Source organism: Vulpes lagopus, chromosome 4 (assembly GCF_018345385.1).
Source record: "Vulpes lagopus strain Blue_001 chromosome 4, ASM1834538v1, whole genome shotgun sequence".
NCBI lineage: Eukaryota > Metazoa > Chordata > Mammalia > Carnivora > Canidae > Vulpes > Vulpes lagopus.
This window is the reverse complement of record NC_054827.1, coordinates 100,948,987-100,967,830: the sequence shown is the minus strand read 5'-3', so window position 1 is coordinate 100,967,830 and position 18,844 is coordinate 100,948,987. Positions and strand designations below refer to the sequence as shown.

Sequence of the window (18,844 nt, the reverse complement as noted above, 5' to 3'; positions counted from 1 at the left end):
AGGGTGGTACTACCTGAGTCATGGCCCTCTGGGTGTTGGAAATACACAGCCTCTTGACTCCCTACCCCAATTCCAGCCGCTGCACACATCAGGAGGATGCCCATTCTTATGGATAAATAGTCCTGTTATACTACCTGCGAAGGAATCTGCACTGTTCTACTCTATCTGTTGTAGGTAAACGCAGTATAACTTGTCCAACAATATATTCATACACATCTTCTAGTCTTACCTTACTGTTTTACCTGTTCTTTCCTTTGTCAGAATGACTAAACTTATTTTAAGATTTTTGAGGTTATTACGCTGCCACTATTTTTCCAGCCACCTCAACTCCCAGTTGGCCTGTAGGTGGGCTTTATGCTCAGTCACTGCTCAGGGAGGGAGGGGTGCCAGGTTGCAGGAGATAGCACCACTGGTGTCTTCTTGAGAAAATCCATTTCAAGCCTCCCGAAAGTTTTGCCCCACTGTGAAACCTTCTGGGGTGAGAGAGCCTCCCCTCCAAAGGAAGCCCCACAAAAGACACAAGGAATACACATCACCTGGCACTTGCCGTGCACACAGAGGTCGGTCTCATAGGGCCCGCAGGGTGTGCCATCCAGGACCCTGTCAGCCACCAGCAGTGGGGACTCCTTCCCGAGAGGTGAGCAGTAGAGTTCACATGGTTTATCTGAGGAGGGAAAGAGGAAGGTGGACATTGATATAGGAAGGGGTTTGTAGGCCATGCAAGGTGCAGGTGCATGAAGGCAATGAGCTGGCAGGGTGCAGGTGCATGTAGGTGGTGGCCCAGAGGCTGAGAGGTCAGTACGGAATAGAGGTCACAGAAACCCAGCACATGTTCCTCAGAGACATGCACCTGCCCCTTGGAACACAACCCAGCAAATAGAGAAGGATCCTTAGACATAGGTAAACAACACATGAGTGAGGGCTCTGTAGGCTTTTATTCACCTAATTCTCTTCATCCTTTGCAAACGTATAGTATTCCTTTTCCTTTAGGCATTAAAAATACCAGGCTGAACAAACATTTTGTTGTGTGCTAACCCTTAAGTGAGTTGAATATGTATCAAGGGAGAGCCTGGGAGCTTATCCTGTTGTGGGGGTGGAATAGGGGGAGAAGGTGAATGAGCATGCCTCTGGGTAGGAGGGGGTGTGGTCCCTATGGATGTCTCTATAGCAGTGGCTTTTGCTAAGTGCCTTAGTGTTCCACCAGCTGCTGGATAAAAGCTTCAGGGCTGTGATATGCAGCAAGAAGGTCCTGGAAGAAACTGAGAGGGAGTAAAGCATAGGAACACAGGGGCCTCCAGGACAACTTGTAAGGGCCATATTACCAGGCAGGAGGGAAACACTGGTTTCTGCTGCTCTTGGAACCAAGTGAGCTCCTAGAACATGACAAGCTCTCATAGCCTTTGCTTAGGCTGTTCCTTTGCCTGAAAATCCCTCTCTGCACAAAGCTTTCTGGAAGTTTCCTATTACCCCAGAAGCTTCTACTCCAGAGCTCTCTCCTCTCATGCCATCTCTGACATGGAATCTCCATCTGCACTTTGCATACACCTCCTCAAAGCCCTTAGCCATTATCTTATTGACTTATAATTGAGTAACTTATGTATAAGGGGATTTCTTTTAAGGTGGGTTCCATTTCTAAAAGAGTTTGGATCTTATTTATCTTTAGATTGATTGAAGAACTGACAGTACTGGGAGACAACAGAGGACAAGGTACTGAAATTTTAATCTCTTATCCCCAGGCCAGGCCAAGGACCTGACTCATAGAAGGACTTGGTAAATATTTTAATCTTTCCATATAAACTTTAGAGTGAGTTTGTCGATATCCCCAAAATAACTTGCTGGGATTTCACTGGGATTGCACTGAATCAAGTCAAGAGAGAACGGACATCTTGATAGTATTGATTCTTCCTATCCACGAACATGGAATATCTCCTCATTTAATTCTTTTAATTCATTCATCAGAATTTTCCTCACATGTATCTTCTACATGCAGTGTTAGATTTATTCCTAAATATTTCATTTTGGGGGTTGTCAGTATAAATGGTATTGTGTTTTTAGACTCCATCTGCTCTTTGCTGGTATATAAGAAACTGAGTGATTTTTGTACATTTACCTTATATCTTGCAACCTTGCTATAATCGCTTACTAGTTCCAGAAGGTTTTTGGGTTTTTTTGTTTGTTTGTTGATTCTTTTGTATTTTCTACATAGATGATCATGTCATCTGCAAACACAGGTAGTTTTATTTCTACCTTCCCAATCTGTATATTTTTAAATTTCTGTTTCTTGTCTTATTTGCATTAGCTAGGACTTCCAGTGAGATGTTGAAAAGAAACAGTGAAAGAAGAAATCCTTGCTTTGTTCTTGATTTTAGGAGAAAAACTTCAAGCTCATTTTTAAATAAATGAATAGATTTTCTTCTTCTCTGAGAAGGATGAATGCACCCTTTTCTTTCTCTCAGTTATAATTCTAGTGACATTTATGTGACATTATGTGATTATTCTATAAAGAAACCTCCAAAGAGAGAAACACTAATACCTTTGTGCTGCTTCCGTCAGGCCCTTTGTTTCCACCATTGGGTCCTTTTCCCCACTGGGTCCTTCCAGTGGTCTCAGATGATCAAGAGCAGGGGAAGAGAAAGGCTTCTGGAGTTTACTTGGTCTCAGAAGACCTTGGAATTCCAGCTAGACAGTTCTTATCAGAGCAGATGTGTTGTCCCATCCAGGGTCTCTGGCTTTCATGACTGAATGACATTCACTAAACCACCAACATGTTCAGCAGCTTTCCAAAGCTCCTGTCTCATGGAGCTTTGCTGACCGACATGCCCAGTAGGATGTCTTGCCTTAGAACACTGTAAAGAAGCTACAGAGGTTCACTGGAAACATTCAACTTGTTTGTTAGAGTTAGTTGTGGAGGTCAGGGGAAACTGCTGTGAAGAGTAGCTTCCCAGGTAAGTAATGATGCTTCAATGTTTATTCATCCAAAAAACCCCCAAAAAATGAAAACAAAACTTTCAAAACAAAACAAAAACAGGAATTGAGCCCCTCCATCACACAAGGCACTCTTTGGGCACTGCTGGAAAAGAAAGATGAGTAGGGCATGCTTTTCAAGGCTGCCTCTAGCCTGCTGTCTGGGGAATTGAGCCATTCCTTCCACTCTATGCTTTGTTCTCTAGCAGCTCAGGCCCATTTCATCGGGCTTTTCAGTCTGCCTCAACTGGGATTTTCTGTGTACTTGTCCATTAAACTACCAAGGGTGAAACTGATTTGGGCCAAAATGGAAATGGGATTTGGGCAGAAAAGTAGAGGATCTTTTGCAGCAAGTTAGAAAGACCAGACTTGGAGGGGATAAAGATTGTTTAGCTGGGCTCTTTGCTATAAACATCAGGAAAGTGGAGATCCACATATGGAGGGATTTTTGGCCATGACCCCAGGCAAGAAGGTACACTCAACTCCACGTGCACTGGACTGTCCTACACACAGACACTGTCCTCCTTGGCTTGGGCAGTCTGGGGGCACACAGACTCCAGAATAAAGTCCAGAGGTAACACTTCCTTTGCTCAGCCAAAACTCCATTTGTCCATCTCCTTTTCTGAGGTCTGTGCTCAGAATTTAGGGCACCCTACACCTCTAAGGATGTGTAGCACTATCTCTCAAAGGGACTCGGGATAATCTTTATAAAAGTTGAGGAGGAGCCCCTCAAAATTCTCTGAAAATTCTCCTCCAAGCTACCTTGGGTGGACAGTTAATCCCCAGATAAATGAGGTGCTGTGATTCCCCTTTGGGCATAGCATTTTACATTCTTAGTTGTACAGAAGCTTAAATCTTCTTAAAAGTCATATAACCACATACTCCAAGGAAAGAAGCTTAAAGCATTCCTCTTATACGGCTGATGTGTGCTAAAATGAAATTCTGATTGAGGCTGGACTGTCTGGTGTGGTTCCTGGTGTCTCACTGGCCTACTTTTTTTTTTGCCAGGACTTATACACCTGGATGGAGAAACCACAGACAGGGCAGGGGAGATGAGCTCAGGGGCTTGGAGGATTCCCCCTGGTAATCCATAGGATGAAGACACAAGGTCTTACTGAGAGACAACACTGAATTTTGAGGCTACCACAGGTGTGCACTCCAGCTCTGTCTGGGATACATGCTGAGGAGGCTACCCTCCCCTACTCCCAAAGCTGCCCACCACGACTCCAGAACCAGGCCTTAGTTGATTGGACCAGCAGCAGCCACCTGACTGTAGCTATACCGAACAGAGTCTTTCTTTCCATCACAGCCTCATAGCTCCGCCTTGTGAGGCCTCAACTGATTAGACCAAGAGTGGCCACGTGACCACAGGTGGGCTGATCAGAGTCTCTCTCTCTTGAAAAACCTGCACTAAAATTCAGATACAGAGCAGCTGTGTCTACTCATGGCTGATGAATCTGAAAGAAGTCTCTTCTCCCTTATCCACAATTCAGAAGTCCAAAAAGCTCTGAAAACTGCAAGCATTTTCTTGCATTTGTGGCAAACGTATCTGGTAGCAAAACCAGCCTTGATGACATGAGCCTGTTGGTAGTATTCAGTATCCCAGTTAGAGACTGTTCATGGGTTCCATCCCATCCCTGAAGAGAGAGGCATCCATGTGCTTCCCTGGACGGTGGGGTGCTCCTTGGACCGCACTGGTAGTATTAATACATGGTTGATGCACTGTTGTTACCTAATACCAAAAATGCTTTGGCCATATCTGGCCCCAAAGGATACAAAGGATGAAGGTGTTTCGGGCCACCCATCACTCTACATGTGGACAAGTCATGTGAAAACCAATTTGCAGTTTGAGGCAGGAAGAAATGACTCGCAAACACAAACCGTGGTGGGCATGGAGAAAGGGTTCTGACTATTTTCTGAGGCCCTTTCCTCAGATCCCAGCTCTTGGGATCCAAGACCCCCTGCATATTTGCGACAACTTCTCTCTTTGTCATTAAGCACCTCCAGTCTGCTTGGCTGAACTGGAGTTGAAGTGTCCCTAACCATCATACCCTCCATACCCTGGAAGACTCAGACCCAGAGGGGGTTTTGCCATGCTTGAGAGGGGCTGGGAATGCACTTCCATGCTCAGCCTCGGCCTTGGCTGAGCCCTCTGACACTTCAGTGGGCATGTGGCCTGCTGGCTTGGGCAGGAAGGACTAAACTCCTAAAGATTTCTATTTAAATGGGATTCCACGGGGAAAGCAGAAATGGGGTGGGTTTGGCAACAGGCCATCTCCATGGGTTTCTCTTTAAAGGTCTTCCCACTTAGACTTATTTTCTAAGGAGAGCCTTTGTCTTCTTTCAGAGGTGGTATGGATTTGTGGTCCTGAGCCCTCCCTTGGAAAATCTACCTCTGCAAGAATTCTTTTTTTTTTTCTTCAATAAGAGAAAAAAGAAAAAAATATAGCTTCCCCTTTCTTGAACTATGCGTCACTCGCCAAAGAATTCCACAGTGATAGCAATGCTATGAATAGGGCAGTCATAATGGGCTTCGAGAGAGCCCAGAGCCCAACCACAGGAATCGTTCCCATCACAGCTGAGCTAGAATTGTGCCTTTTATAAGCTGAGTTTTGAGAGGAACAAATTTATAATCTGTATTCTCCCCATGCCCTCTGAATTGGCCATTTGTTATTTTGTTTTCATCCTTGTGAAATGCTCCTTTTAAGAGTCTCTCCTTCAAAGACAAATGCTTTACTGCCCATTAGCTGTCCTTATCAGATAGGGCAGCACTTCTCAGATCAAAAGCAGTGGCACTCTGGCTATAATTATTTATTGCTTTGGGAGAGAGAAATGAAAAAGCAAGTGGGTCGGAACACATTTTGAACCTGGTAAGTGAACCCAGATAGCTGCCCCACGAAGCTCCCTGGGTTGGGGAGCTGGGGCAGACATCAGTTTCAGCCACTGTGATGATAAGGGAGCCGAGGAGCTCAGTGATCCAAAAGTGGTTACAAGTAAAATAGAAGTTTAATCTGGACTTGGAGAAATCTATGGAAAACCAGACATTTACGTGGGATTTCTGCATTGAATTTCAGGGGAACTGAAAGCTGAAGCAGAGCAAGGAAAGAATAACAACAATAGTGTGTGTGCAGTCAAGTGGAAATGGGGATGTAGCGAGTCCCTCTTGGATCTGATCTCTTCTTGCTCCTTACAGCAGCAGAGGACATGACAGAGGATTTAAAGCGTCTTCATCCAGCAGGCTGGAATGGCTGATGGTTTGGAAACAAGGCTGCTCCTCATCAGAACCCATCACTGCACTGGAAACAAGGCAGCTTCGGCTGGGGCTCGCTTTCTCCCGATCAGGGGTCCGAATGTGCTCGAGACATATGGAAGCCTCCTGGGTCTTCCTACACCAGAGGAATGGCCTGGCCGAGAGCAGTGAGGGTCTTGTGTGAGTCCCTGCCTCCAGCTGCACATATTCCTTTTGGGAGGGCAGGTCTTTTCGCTCCTTTGTCTGCAGGAAAAGCTGAGGGTATGTAGGCTGCTCTTCTTTTGAAGTCTTGGTTAGGCAATGGTGCATCTACTATCACACAGCTCTAACAAGTGGTTTTCTTTTTAAAAAGGAAAAAGTCTGGGGAGCTCCCCAGTGCTTTTAAATGAACCTGCGGCTGAGCGGGGTGGTGTATTATCTGCTATGATTATAGAACATCCCACGTTACTTTACAGCTCAGTTCAAGGCTAATGGGTTGGGTTGCTAGGTTTAAAGCTGCAGGTCTGGGGCCTTTATTTCCTGTGATGCCTCGGCCTACCCCCAGAGAGCTATGCACACTTGAGCTTGTAACAACAGACTGCAGAATATAGATTTCAGAGGTTCTTCAAGCCACAAAGAAGAAACCTAGGACTTGGCACAGGAACCTCATTCTCCTGTAAAAGACTTTGGAGACCGTGTAAAAATCAGGCACAGTCACCGTAGTTCTTATTAAAGCCTCTTCACTTGACACTTATGAAGTCATGCTCTTATTCTGTCTTACTCGAGTAGTGGAAGCCAGATGAGAGGTAGTGATTTTCTCAGCCAGCTCTTCTGGAACTGGGGTCCCTCCCTGCTTATCAGCTGCAGGAACTTAGACATGTCATGTAACCTGTAACCTCTCATCTTTGCATGGCTCGTTTTACATAGTAATTGAAATAATGTACGCAGAACTAACTTGTGCTTGGCATATGGTGTGCTCAACAAATAGGACCATATAGTCATCGTTACAATGTAGTCTTGTCTCCAGAAGATGAAGAGAATTTTAAGTGTAAAAAGCTTTGAATGAGGCCATGGGGGTAGGCAGTCCTTATCAACAACAAATAAACATTACAAATCTTATAGACATGATATACCACCTAGAATGTGATCAGCTGCTAGAAATGCTTCTAATGGCCCATGGGGCAGACTCCTTTGATTTGGGAGAAAGCTCTTGGAAGGAAAATTTGACCTGTGCCTATCATCATCTTTGAGTTATAACTGTCCTCAAAACCTTTTTTTTTTTCCCCCCAAACACCATAGTCAAGGAGTAAAAGCCAACCCAAAATGAATCAAGAAAAGAAATGTAAGAAAGCATCAATGTTGTAAAGAGAGAGAGCAGACACAGAAACCCACTGTCCTGTTCCTGCAGAGCCTCGTTCTCTTCAAAGTTGGCCCTGGGCCCCTCAGCACGTGGCACTAGGCAGCAGGCTGCCAGCACACCTGCCTTGCTGCCAATGGGGGTGCAGGACAATTCTGGTCTGTTGCCTGCCTCACAGCTGCTTTTAAGAACTCTCCCAGGGCTGGGTCATCCAAGTTCAACCCCACTGCTCGAGAAACCAGTCCACTGATGATTGGGGCAGCTGGACTGGGGTATCCCGTTCATTAGATGGACTGCTGGGAAGGGGGAAACCTGTGGATTTTCTTAGGAGGTGTTTACATTCTCGGAGGAGAAGGTGGTGGTGGGGGCACTGTGAAAGGAGGTGCCATATGCCTTTACCATCAACCACTACTGCTGTCAGCAGGCCCTTCTTCTTGTTGCTCAGGCGGTCATGTGTCTGGCACTGCTGGTCTCGGAAGCTGGGCAGGCCCTTGGGGCAGGGCAGGTTCTCGCAGACAGCATGCTCCACACTGGCTCCCAAGCAGTGAGTGCCTCCTGGCCCAGGGCTGGAAGAAAGAGAAAGGTCTTAGTTAACCAGACAGTGCTGTGGGAACAGCAGGGGTGCTGTTTGCCTCTCTTGCCCAGAGGGGGAGGGGCCAGGCAGAGTTTCCAAAGCAACCTCCCTCTGCTCTTGCACATGGTATCTCTGCAATCCCAGCCCCGTGCTGATGGCATGTTGAAGTGAGCCGTCAGCAAAATGCACCCAAGAACTGTAAATCAGGGTCATCTGGAAATAGGATCGGGTATCAGTTCAGTAAGATCCACAAATTGCGTCTTTCATCTGAACTTAAGACTTGGCCACTTGTAACACTGAAAATGCCAAGGGGAATTTTTAGTGTTGGGGTTTTTTTTGCTGCTGTTGTTGTTATTGTTGTTTTGGTCTTCTATAAAGCAAAGACCTTTAAATGGCTCCTAGGTATACTCTGGGGTCACTAAGTTTCAGGACGAGTAAATAGTTCTCCTTTACTTTAGAATGCAAAGAATCAGAATGATTCATTAACTTACTCAATGGCTTTGGGTGGAGACCTGTCAGATCCTGTCTCTGCAACCTTTACTTGGGCAAGTATGAGACCATAAGTGATCAGAAACACGTCCTCTGTCCCAGATGCTCTGTGCTTAGTATGGGGATCTAAGCAGTTCTGGAGAGCCAGATGTGTTCTCTGGCCAAGACCAGGTGTGTGACCAAAACACTGGTGTGGCTGGCTGAAATGTGGCTCTGTCCAGCTCTTCCATGAGGGCCTGGGGTGTCCTCACAGGACTCTGACCTGAGCAATCTCATTGGTTCCCTTTATTTTCATGATGCCAAAATTACCAGGTTGGAGTGTGACTGTTTTCTCTCCGTACTTTTTATTAAAATTCGGCATACAAAAGAACACAAATCACAAGTATTTTGCTCAATGGCTTTTCACAAATTACATATACCTGTTGGCAGGACAATATTTTTGACATGATAACCATTTCATATTGAGTATTTTTTTCCTCCCTTTGCCATTCCTTGTAATCAGACAATGAGGCTGCCCTGTGATCACTGCTTTAAGGGGAGAGGTATCACAGGAGAATTCCTTGGGCTTTTGTGTTACAGAAGTCTACACAAGGAGTCCACAAGCTTTTTCTACAAAGGGCCAGATGGTGAATATTTCTGGCTTTGTGGGCCATGCAGTCTTTTGCAATTACTCAACTCTGCCGTTGTGGCACAAAAGTGGCCAGAGACAATGCATGGCATTGGCACGGCTGAGCGCCAATAAAACTTTATTTATAAAACAGGTGGTGAACGAGATTTAGTCCATGGGCCATTGTTTCCTGGCTCCTGGTCTACATAAATGTGTTGGAGAAAATGTCTGGAACAGGAAGAAAGGCTCTGCTCTTACCTTTATGCCCACCTCATATAACCAGACAACCTCTCCCTCACTTGGGAGGGAGCCTTGAGAGATTATCCACACTGGTGACCCCAGAGAAGGGCCCTGCATTCTGATCTCCAAGTTAGGAAACAGCAAAACCTCTCTAGGGTTTATGGGATCTGAGAACAGAGGGACCTTTTGTTCTTTTTCCTTCCCAGAACACCAGGGAGGAAGCTGGATTTCGGAGAAATGACTGCATGGCATGTTTGAGTAGACAGAATCTCGGACCACCTCCCCAAGAGTCCTGGGCCTGAATGCCAAGTGTGGAGAGATGAATGGACTCCTGTGCCACAAAACACAGTGTGGAAGAAACAGAGAGGGGAAAAGCCATGTGGACCAGCAGGAGGGGCATCTCTGAAACAGGCAAATTCCCACGGCTGGGACCAGAGAAGGCATGGGTGAGGCAGCGGATGCTGTATGGTGAGAAGTTATGGGTTGAATTGTGTCCATCCTAAAATCATATGCTGAAGGGCTAACCCCACTGCCTCAGAATGTGGCCTTATTTAAAAATAGGACCACTACAGATGTAGTTAATTAAGATGAGATCATACTAGAACAGGGTGAGCTCCTAATCCAATGTGACTAGTATTGTTATAGAAAGGGGCAATCTAGAGATGGAAGCACAGAGGGAGAACACTATGCAAAGATAAAGACAGAAATTGGGGTGATGTTCCCACATTTGAAGGAATGCCAAAGATTACCAGAGTAAGCCACTAGAAGTTTGGAGAGAGGCATGGGACAGATTCTCCTTCACCGTCTTCTGAAGGAACAACCCTTCCAAGACCTTGATCTTGGACTTCTGGTCTCCAGAACTAGAAGGGAATAAATTTGTGTTGTTTTTGCACCCAGTTAGTAATAGTTTGCTATGGCATCCCTTAGAAGACAGATATACCAGATGATACAAGAATCAGATGCATCCTCACTGAATTTAGTTGCAGACTTAGGGAAAATGACGCAAAAACTCCTCAAGTGATTAGGAATCCAACCTGAACCAGAACGGAGTTCAAAAATACAAATTAAAAAAACATCAAGAGTACAAATGCAAATAAAAATTGGTTTCTAGAAAAATGAAGAAAACAATGTTTTCTAGTTAGGGTGTGAAATGAGATGTGTGCATCTCGTGTAACTAACTTCCTGGGTTGTCACTAGGCTTTAGTTTCCATTGTACCCGTCACTAGCAACTGATTTTCCTAAATTTATATCTGACTGACCGCAATGAACAAACTACCTTTATGCCTTGTAGCAGGTGGGTGGAGAGTTTATATATGAGAAGACAACTCCTGGATCCAGCAGAAAGTGGGCCTGGAATGGCGGTAGCCCATGGGAAACCTGATATGCCTCAGGGTGCTTTCCTTCTCAACCGTTCACCTGTTTCTTCTCCATTTCCAACCTTCTCCCATGGGAAGATCCTGCTTCAGACCCTCATCTAGCCCACTGCCTCATCTTCCCCAGCCATCCACCCCACCCCCCCAGTCTGTCTGTCCTTGAGGCCCTGCAGCATCTTTTTATTTCCTACCTGGTGCCTCTCTTGACCCTGCTTGGGTCTCTGGTATGCTTCTTATCATCAACCTTGTGAAATGGTGAGGTAGATTATTGTCTTCCTTCTATTTTTCTGCAGCTTTCACGCAGAGAACCTTGCACAGGCTAGTCTTCAACAAACAGAAGTTAGAGTTGAATTATATTATCAAAATTTATCTTACTATGACTGAGAGACTAAGGTCAGGGAAGATAGTGGAGTAGGAAGCACCAGGAATCCATCTCTCCACTTAGACAACTGTATTGGCAAAAATTATCTGAAATAACTATTTTGAAATTCTGGAGTCTGTTAAAAAAATGTGTCACCTCCTGAAAAAATCTTGGCAGGTAAGGTGTGGTTAATTTAGATAAATTTCAGCCTTTATTGTGGTAGTGGCAGTCTCCCACACTTCAGCCCCAGGGTAGGTAGTTGTACCTGTATGCCTGGTATGACTGGCTGGAGCCAGGGAGGACAATAAGAACCTTATTCTCCAAATACTGGGGTTCTCTGTTCTGATTTTTCAGTGCTGCTTCTGATTTCTGAAGTATGGGAATAGAGGGTGACCACCATTGTTGCAATTCCAATGAGCTGAAGGGACTTCCAGGGACTTTCAATGAGAAATACCTTTTTTTTTTCCTCCTTTGGGAGCCAGATATGTAAGGACTAAGTCATTTAAAAGTAATTACACATTTGAGAAAATTTAGAGAGCCATCAGGATTGTCTGGAAAAGATGAAGGCTAGAAAAGGCTTGAGAAGACCTTATGCTTTCACTTTAGGTTGATCCCCAGCACAGAGAAACCTTTAACAACAAAGAAACAGCAAATCCTGGGAAGGAGGGAAGCTGATTATCAGAGATACATGATAAGATTTGAATGTCCAGTTTTCAACAACAACAACAACAACAACAACAAAATCACAAGGTATAAAAAGGAAAAGAAAGGTATGGCCCACTCAAGGTAATAAAATACACTGGCAGAAACTGTCTGAGAAAACTCAGATATTGAGCGTATTATGTAAAGACTTAAAACAACTGTCTTAAAAATGGTCAAAGCACTAAAGTATAATAGTGCTTTGAATAAATAAAGACAGGAAAATGATGTATGAGAAAAATGATAGTGTCAATAGAGATAGAAATTATGAAAATGAAAAATTATTTCCAGGGTTTAAAAATATAATAATTGAAATGAAAAATTCACCAGGTGAGTTCAAAAGCAAATTTAAGCAGGCAAAAGAATGAATCAGCAAATTTGAATATAGGGCAAATGAAATGATTAAGTCTAGGGGGTGAAAAGAAGAATGAAGAACAGTGAACAGAGGGGACCAACATATACATCATGGGAGTTTCAGAAAACAAAGAGAGAGAAATAGAACATTTGAAGAAATAATGCCTGAAAGCTTCCCAGATTTGAAGAAAGACATGAATCTGCATATCCAAGAAGCTTAACAAAGTCCCAGTAGGATAAATTCACTAATACACTTTTCAATTAAACTGTCAAAAAATAGAGAATCTTGAAAGCAGCAAGAGAGTGGCAACACAACACATATAGAGAATCTTAATAAATTATGAGCCTATTTCTCATCAGAAACTTTGAAGGCCAGAAGATAGCAGATCAATACATTCAAAGTTCTCAAAGAAAAAAAATCTATCAACTAAGAATTCTATATCCAGCAAAACTGTTATTCAAAAATGAGGGAGAATGTCAGACATTTCAGATAAATTGAGGATGTTTTTTGTTTTTACTACCAGACATGCTCTACAATAAACACTAAAGAGAGTCCTTCAGGATTCAAATGAAAGGATGCTAGATAGTGACTTGAAGGCATATGAGGAAATAAAGATCTCTAATCAAGGAGGTATGATGCTAAGCTTTGTCAGTACAAGGTACTAGAGAGACACAGAGAAAGAACAGACTTTTGTCTCTGGTTATGGTATTTAATTTCTCTCAGCAGAGTTCTGTGGTAGCATGTGATACATGCCACCTCCCTCTGAGCAGCTTCATCTCAGAGGGCAGCATCTAAGCATGCCAATGCTTTGGGAAAATTCTCATCCTGGTTTCAGAAGCAGTTTCTCCCCTTGGACAGCTTTCCCTAACACCCCATAGTGTGGCTTTTCAAAGGACTCCACCAGTGTAGCACCTCTGCAAACTTCTCCATCATCCAATGGACCTTAGTTTTATCCTCTCCAACAAGTCCAAGGAGTTTTGTCGCTGTATATGTGTGTGGGGATGGGGGGGGTACCTTCATCCATATTTGTTCCTTCCTTGTGTGCTCTGTCTCAGACCCAAAGATAGTGACCACTTCCTATACCTGCTCTTCCAGTGCTCTTCCTCTGTTCTCTTTATCTCAGCAGCTAATTCCCATTACTCCAACCACTAGTTATAGTTAATGCTTTTTTACATTAAACTTTCCGTATTCAAAAACAAAATGACTGAAAGAGTTGATATTTTCCAGTTTTCCTTTGGGTCACTATTTGAACAACACGGGAAAAAGAGACACAATCCATGAGCCATGTGATTTGTTACCCAAATCATCCAGTATGTCAATCCATGGCAGGAATCTGCCTTGAGCCCACTCATTCTTCATAACTGTATCTATAATACAGGTCATCTTAGAGTTACCATGACATCAGTAATGGCCTCCCAGGTATACACTGGTGTGAGACAACAGAAAGAAGCCCTCCATAATACAGCTGAGAATCTTTGTGTGCAGAGGGTGTGTCTGATGGGAACATCCAAAAATGGCTTACAAACAGAAGTTCTGTGGGAGGACTTGGAAGGAGAGGACCAGCTTTACCAAGGAATCCACAACAGAGGAGTGTGCCAAGCCTAAGCCATATGGACACAAGGTCCTTCAGGAGAGAGATGCTGTCTTGGGGCTGGCAAACACAGGTAGGAGAGATCACCCTCCAAAAGTCTGAGGATCAGAGAGCTGAGGTTCTCATCCAGTATTATAAGTTTCTCTGGACTATGTAGTGTGGATGAAGTAAAAAGAGGTCTAGGAAGACTAAAGCAACAGAAACCAAGCTTGATAAGGCTAAAATGAGCAATGGTTGAAATCAGAGAATTCATGGTAAAATGAAGTTGTTCACTTTTTAGAGCTGGAAGTAGGTCTGTGTACTACTCTCAGCTTTTCCTTTGAGGAGTGCAAGGCACAGACAAGACTGCCAGGCTCCACCGCTCAGGCTCCAAGGCCTCAGAACTCATGGAGACAGAAAGGGTGGTGATAGAGTAATTTGAAATCTTATCTTGAAGTGAGGTATGGTCAGCTCAGGACATGGGTGAGAAGTGATAAGGATAGAGGAACTTTCACATCCACAGGATTATAAACTAATATGGCCAGAGGGCTTACACATGACCTACTCTTTATAACCATTACTTTGTCAAACCTATGCAAAAAATCTGAAGGGGTTCTTGACTGCATCCTTCAGATGAGGACATCAAAGTTCTAATATGTTAAATCAAAAAGTCCAGCAGGTAAGCGAGAGGTAGACATAAAAAGTGTGATTCCCAAGAGCTCCTGAATGTGGCAGGAACTGGCTGGGAGGGCAGCTGACCATTAGCTGTCATGATTCTGAGAGGCCAGCCTGACCTACATTGTGATGGATGTTTCAAGATGCTTTTCCAACACCAATCCTCAGGTTCTATTTGTACTCTGTTGGGACTTTCTAAATGTCAATAAAATAGAAGTTTGGATATAAACCCAAATGATCTGAATGCGCACATCACAGGAAGATAACCAAATGGCAAACACAGACACAAACAATGCTCACAAATGCTCATTAGTTGGAAAGGAAAATCTCAGGGAGATACCACTACACACCCATCAGAAAGGCCAACGTGAGAAATATTGACGATACAGAAGCACCGGTGAGGCTTGGAGCAAGTGGAAGCTCCCTGTTGTCCACAGCAGTTGATACAGTAGAGCTGCCCTGTAAAACCACACCCTCATTCAGTCACATGCATGCACACTAGGAGCCAGTGACTACTTCCTGCTCCATCAATATGCACCTGCATGTGTGCCTAACACACACACCCGACTATGATGAGCAGTCCTGCACCAGGAGCCACACTCTAGAATAGGTGTGCTTTTCTGTATATTGTACCTTAATAAAGATGCTTAAAAATAAGGGGAAAATAAGGTAGAGAGGCTTTGGTGAGAGATTGAAGTGTGGAGAGAAAAGTGAGCTCCGGCGGGGCAGGACTATCTCTTGCTAGAGCGGGGTCTGAAGTGCTTTGGGCAGACCCAAAGCAGAGTAGGAATGCAGCAAAGGTTCATGGAGATGAACGAGATCACGCAGCATCTTGGGAGTGGATGAACATGCAGAATACCCCAGCTGAGTGACACTTTTTATTTTTTTGCTCTGTTCTCCTCAATGAAGATAGATTGTAAGATAAAGTCACAACAGTGGTTCAGATCTGCTCACCATCCAGAGCCACAGATGGCTTAGTGGACAGCCAGCAGCTCCAGATGTCAGGAGTAGTGTAGGGTTGCTAAGGTCCCTTCAGGGCAGCAGACATCCTAGTTATAAGGCCTCCGCTGCAAGGTATCCAAGTAACACATGTGACTTAGACTCAAGTGTAAAAGACTGAGATTTTAAAAACCCACCCATGGGAACATCAGGTCACTGGCATGTTGAAAGTGCACATACAGGGGTTTAATTTTGGAAGCACTTACAGGCATATAACTTCACTCCCCAACCCCAGGCCTCACATTGGGTCTTAGGAGGCTGGCTGCTTTCAGAGCGATACTGTTCGGTGAACCCAGTGCATTCTGTATCTATGCTCCACTCACCTTCTCTTCCTTCTTGTGCTCTAACAGAGTGGGCTTTTCACACAAGACCATCTGAGCCTTTCTCCTGACCCTACTCTCTAGCCCTCCCTCTAAAACACAAGCCTTTTGATGGGGTACCAGAATTCAAATTATAAGTGAACTTACTGCCTTATAGTCTTTTGGGACAGAAACTCCCACTGACAGCGACACAAATTGTGGCAGGAAAGGACGAGCCTAGGAAGCTGGATTAAAAACCCAGATGGTCCCCCAGGCCCTGATGTCAGCCAGCAAGAAATATGAATTCCAAGAGCTGTAAGGACTAGGACTAGAGAAAGAAAAAGGTGGAGTTGGGGAGTGGACTCTCTTGTCAGTATTTTTGGACAGTGAATAAACCAGCTGCAGGATATGGGGAAGGAGCCAGGAATATAAAGTGAAGGGGATAGGGAGAGGGTGGTGGGAGCCTTCCAAGTCTGAGATGTACATAGCAGTGAGATTTGGACATCCTTGGGAAATCTCAAGGCAGCAAGCCTGGTGAGTTAAGGAGCAAGCCAGGAAGAGGACGTTGTTTTGGTCAGAGATTGGCTCCAGGGCCTCGATCAGCTGTGCTTTGTAACAATCACCATGTCAGGCCTCTCTGCAAAATCAGGCTGACAACTCTTGCCTGGAATTCATAAAACACTGTCTGTATCCTGCATGTTCCCCCTACACCCAAAACCCTGGGGCTGCTACTAAACCACCCACACAACATCGGGCCCTTCTCTTTCCATTCACCAAGGGGGTGCTTCCCCCTGTGCTTCTGCCAGGGAGAAAGAGCCTGTTGGTGCTCTCCAGAATGGGAAACAAACCTACATTGTTATTGCAAAAGATTGGACAGGCTACCCAGGCATAAATATTATAGAAGCAGGGACATATTGTTTCTCTCACTTGGGATAAACAGACTGGGTAACATTTTGGAGTTTGCTCTGGAGAGGATCCTGGGCACCCCCAGCTATGGAACACAACCTCCTGGGGCGGGGCAGGGCAGGCATGGGGAAGATGACTCTCATGTGCAGGGGAACCTGAGCCACACTCAGGGCTGTTCACAGCACTGGGGCCTCCGTGAAGTGAGATAGTATGAGAAAGGGTGGCCAGCTGGTGACCTACCTTCTTGGCATAACAATTTACAATGACCTTTGTGTTTTGGGGGAGAAACAATAATAAGTGTGTGTTCTGGGATGCTGGACAAGCAGAGACTGCTTTTTCTCAGCAAGCATGCATCCAAGTGGTAGGGAGCACAGGTCATGGAGGGCTATTCTGCTCTAAGCAATGGAAAGGAGGATGGTGCCCAGCAGGTGTGGACTTCATGGAGTTCAAAGGCCACTGGGGTAGGGGGAGTGAAAGCAAGTGAGCAAGTATGTATGAGTAATTACAAATTGTTAAAATACCTATAAGGTAGGAAAGGGGTGCTGAGAGAGAGTGCAAAGCAGGCACTCTACCTTGTTCAAGGTGGTCAGGAAGGAGGCCTGAGAAGGCATTTACTTAGAGACCCAAGGAGAGGGAGGGGGGGCAAGTGGGGAGAGGGAAAGGAATACTGGAAAAGGTCTGGAGCTTGGAATGTTGTATCTGAGGACAGAAAGAAGGCTGAAGTGGGTTGAATGGTGGCTCTTTCCCTTCCCAGATTAGACTACCCAGAACCTTCGAACATGGCCTTAATTAGAAAAAGGGTCTTGGTAGATATAACTGAGAATCTCCAAATTAAGAGAAGAGATCATCCTGACTGGGGTGGGCCCTAAATCCAATGACAGGTGTCCTTAGAGGAGTAGAGAAGACCACAGGAAGACCGAGGCAAGTCTACAAAGGCAAAGAATGCCCAAAGGCACAAGCAGCCACCCAAAGGTTGGGGAGAGGCGTGGGTAGGATGAATCCTCTTTCAGTTTCAAGAAGGAAGCAATCCTGCCAACACCTTGATTTCAGACCTCTGGTTTCTACAATGGGGAGAAGGTAAATTTCTATTGTTTTTACGACACCAAGTTGTGGCAATTTATTACAGCAGCCCTGGGAAATGAATACAGAGACTGCGGTCAAGAGTATGGAAGGGCAGTGGGGGAATGATTGAAATGACTGTAGCAGGAAGAGAGAGAACTGGATTTATGCTTAAGTGGATCTCTCTGGCTCTGTGTGGAGAATGAATGGTGAGGGGTGGGGGCGGGCAGAGAACATGCTAGAAGCAGGGAAGCCAGTGCAAAAGGTCTGAAAGAACAATGGAGCCTCACTGCTGGGTTCTATACCAGCTATGTGACCGTGGGCAAGTGACCTGACCTCTCCACCACTCAGTTTCTAATCACTGGGCCAAAAAAGATTACCTCTCCTGTACGGCAGCATTAAATGATTTGCTATGTGTAAATGTCAAAAAGGGAACCTAGCACATAGTGCAGGCTCGCTGCATTTGCCATTCTCATCACGAAAGGATGTGGCAGAGGAAGAGAAGGGACAAGAGGACAGTTCATGAACTCAGGGGCTTTGGACTGGAGCACTGTAACGGATGGTAGTGCTATTAAAGGAGTGTGGGGAAGTGGGCTGGGAGGAGAGATCATGGACTGGGAAGAGTCAGGTTTGAGGTGTCCAGGAGAAGACCAAGGGAAGTTGGCGGGACTCTGCCCATTGAGAGTGGGCAAGAATTTTTTTCATCTGTTTTTTGCTTGTCCCTAGAGGCCTATACCTAATAGAATCTTGGCCCAGAGTCAGAACCCTGTCAAAGTTGGACTAAAGGTAGCAGGTTGGAAATGTATCACCGAGAAGGGGTGCAGGAGGTGTGAGTTATACCAGCATTCTCCTTCTGGTTCTTCTACCACGGCTTGCCCCACTGGATGTTGTTGATGACAGAGACCAAACATAAATACCTCCCTCTCAGGGATGTGTCAGTGCCTGTAACCATCTGACGCACTGAGACTCACATATCCCTCAGTGGCCTGTTCACACTGGCCGACAAATTCCCTTATTCCTCAATGATAAAGCATAGGAAGAGAGACAGAGAGATCAAGCTCATGACCACTGGGTGGGCTGGGGAGCAC

The 18,844-nt window shown here is 45.0% G+C and overlaps 1 protein-coding gene across 3 annotated transcripts in view; it reads right to left on the bottom strand.

Moving 5' to 3' along the window:
* ADAMTS17 (ADAM metallopeptidase with thrombospondin type 1 motif 17) overlaps positions 1 to 18,844 on the bottom strand; it is a 318,441-nt gene that overhangs the window by 106,085 nt on the left and 193,512 nt on the right. For all 3 annotated transcript variants that reach the window (XM_041753209.1, XM_041753210.1, XM_041753211.1), the window contains exons 13-14: positions 7,950 to 8,116; positions 537 to 664 (exon numbers count right to left, since the gene is read on the bottom strand). In XM_041753209.1, the coding sequence (XP_041609143.1) occupies positions 537 to 664; positions 7,950 to 8,116 (295 nt within the window). The remainder of the gene's footprint in view (positions 1 to 536; positions 665 to 7,949; positions 8,117 to 18,844) is intronic.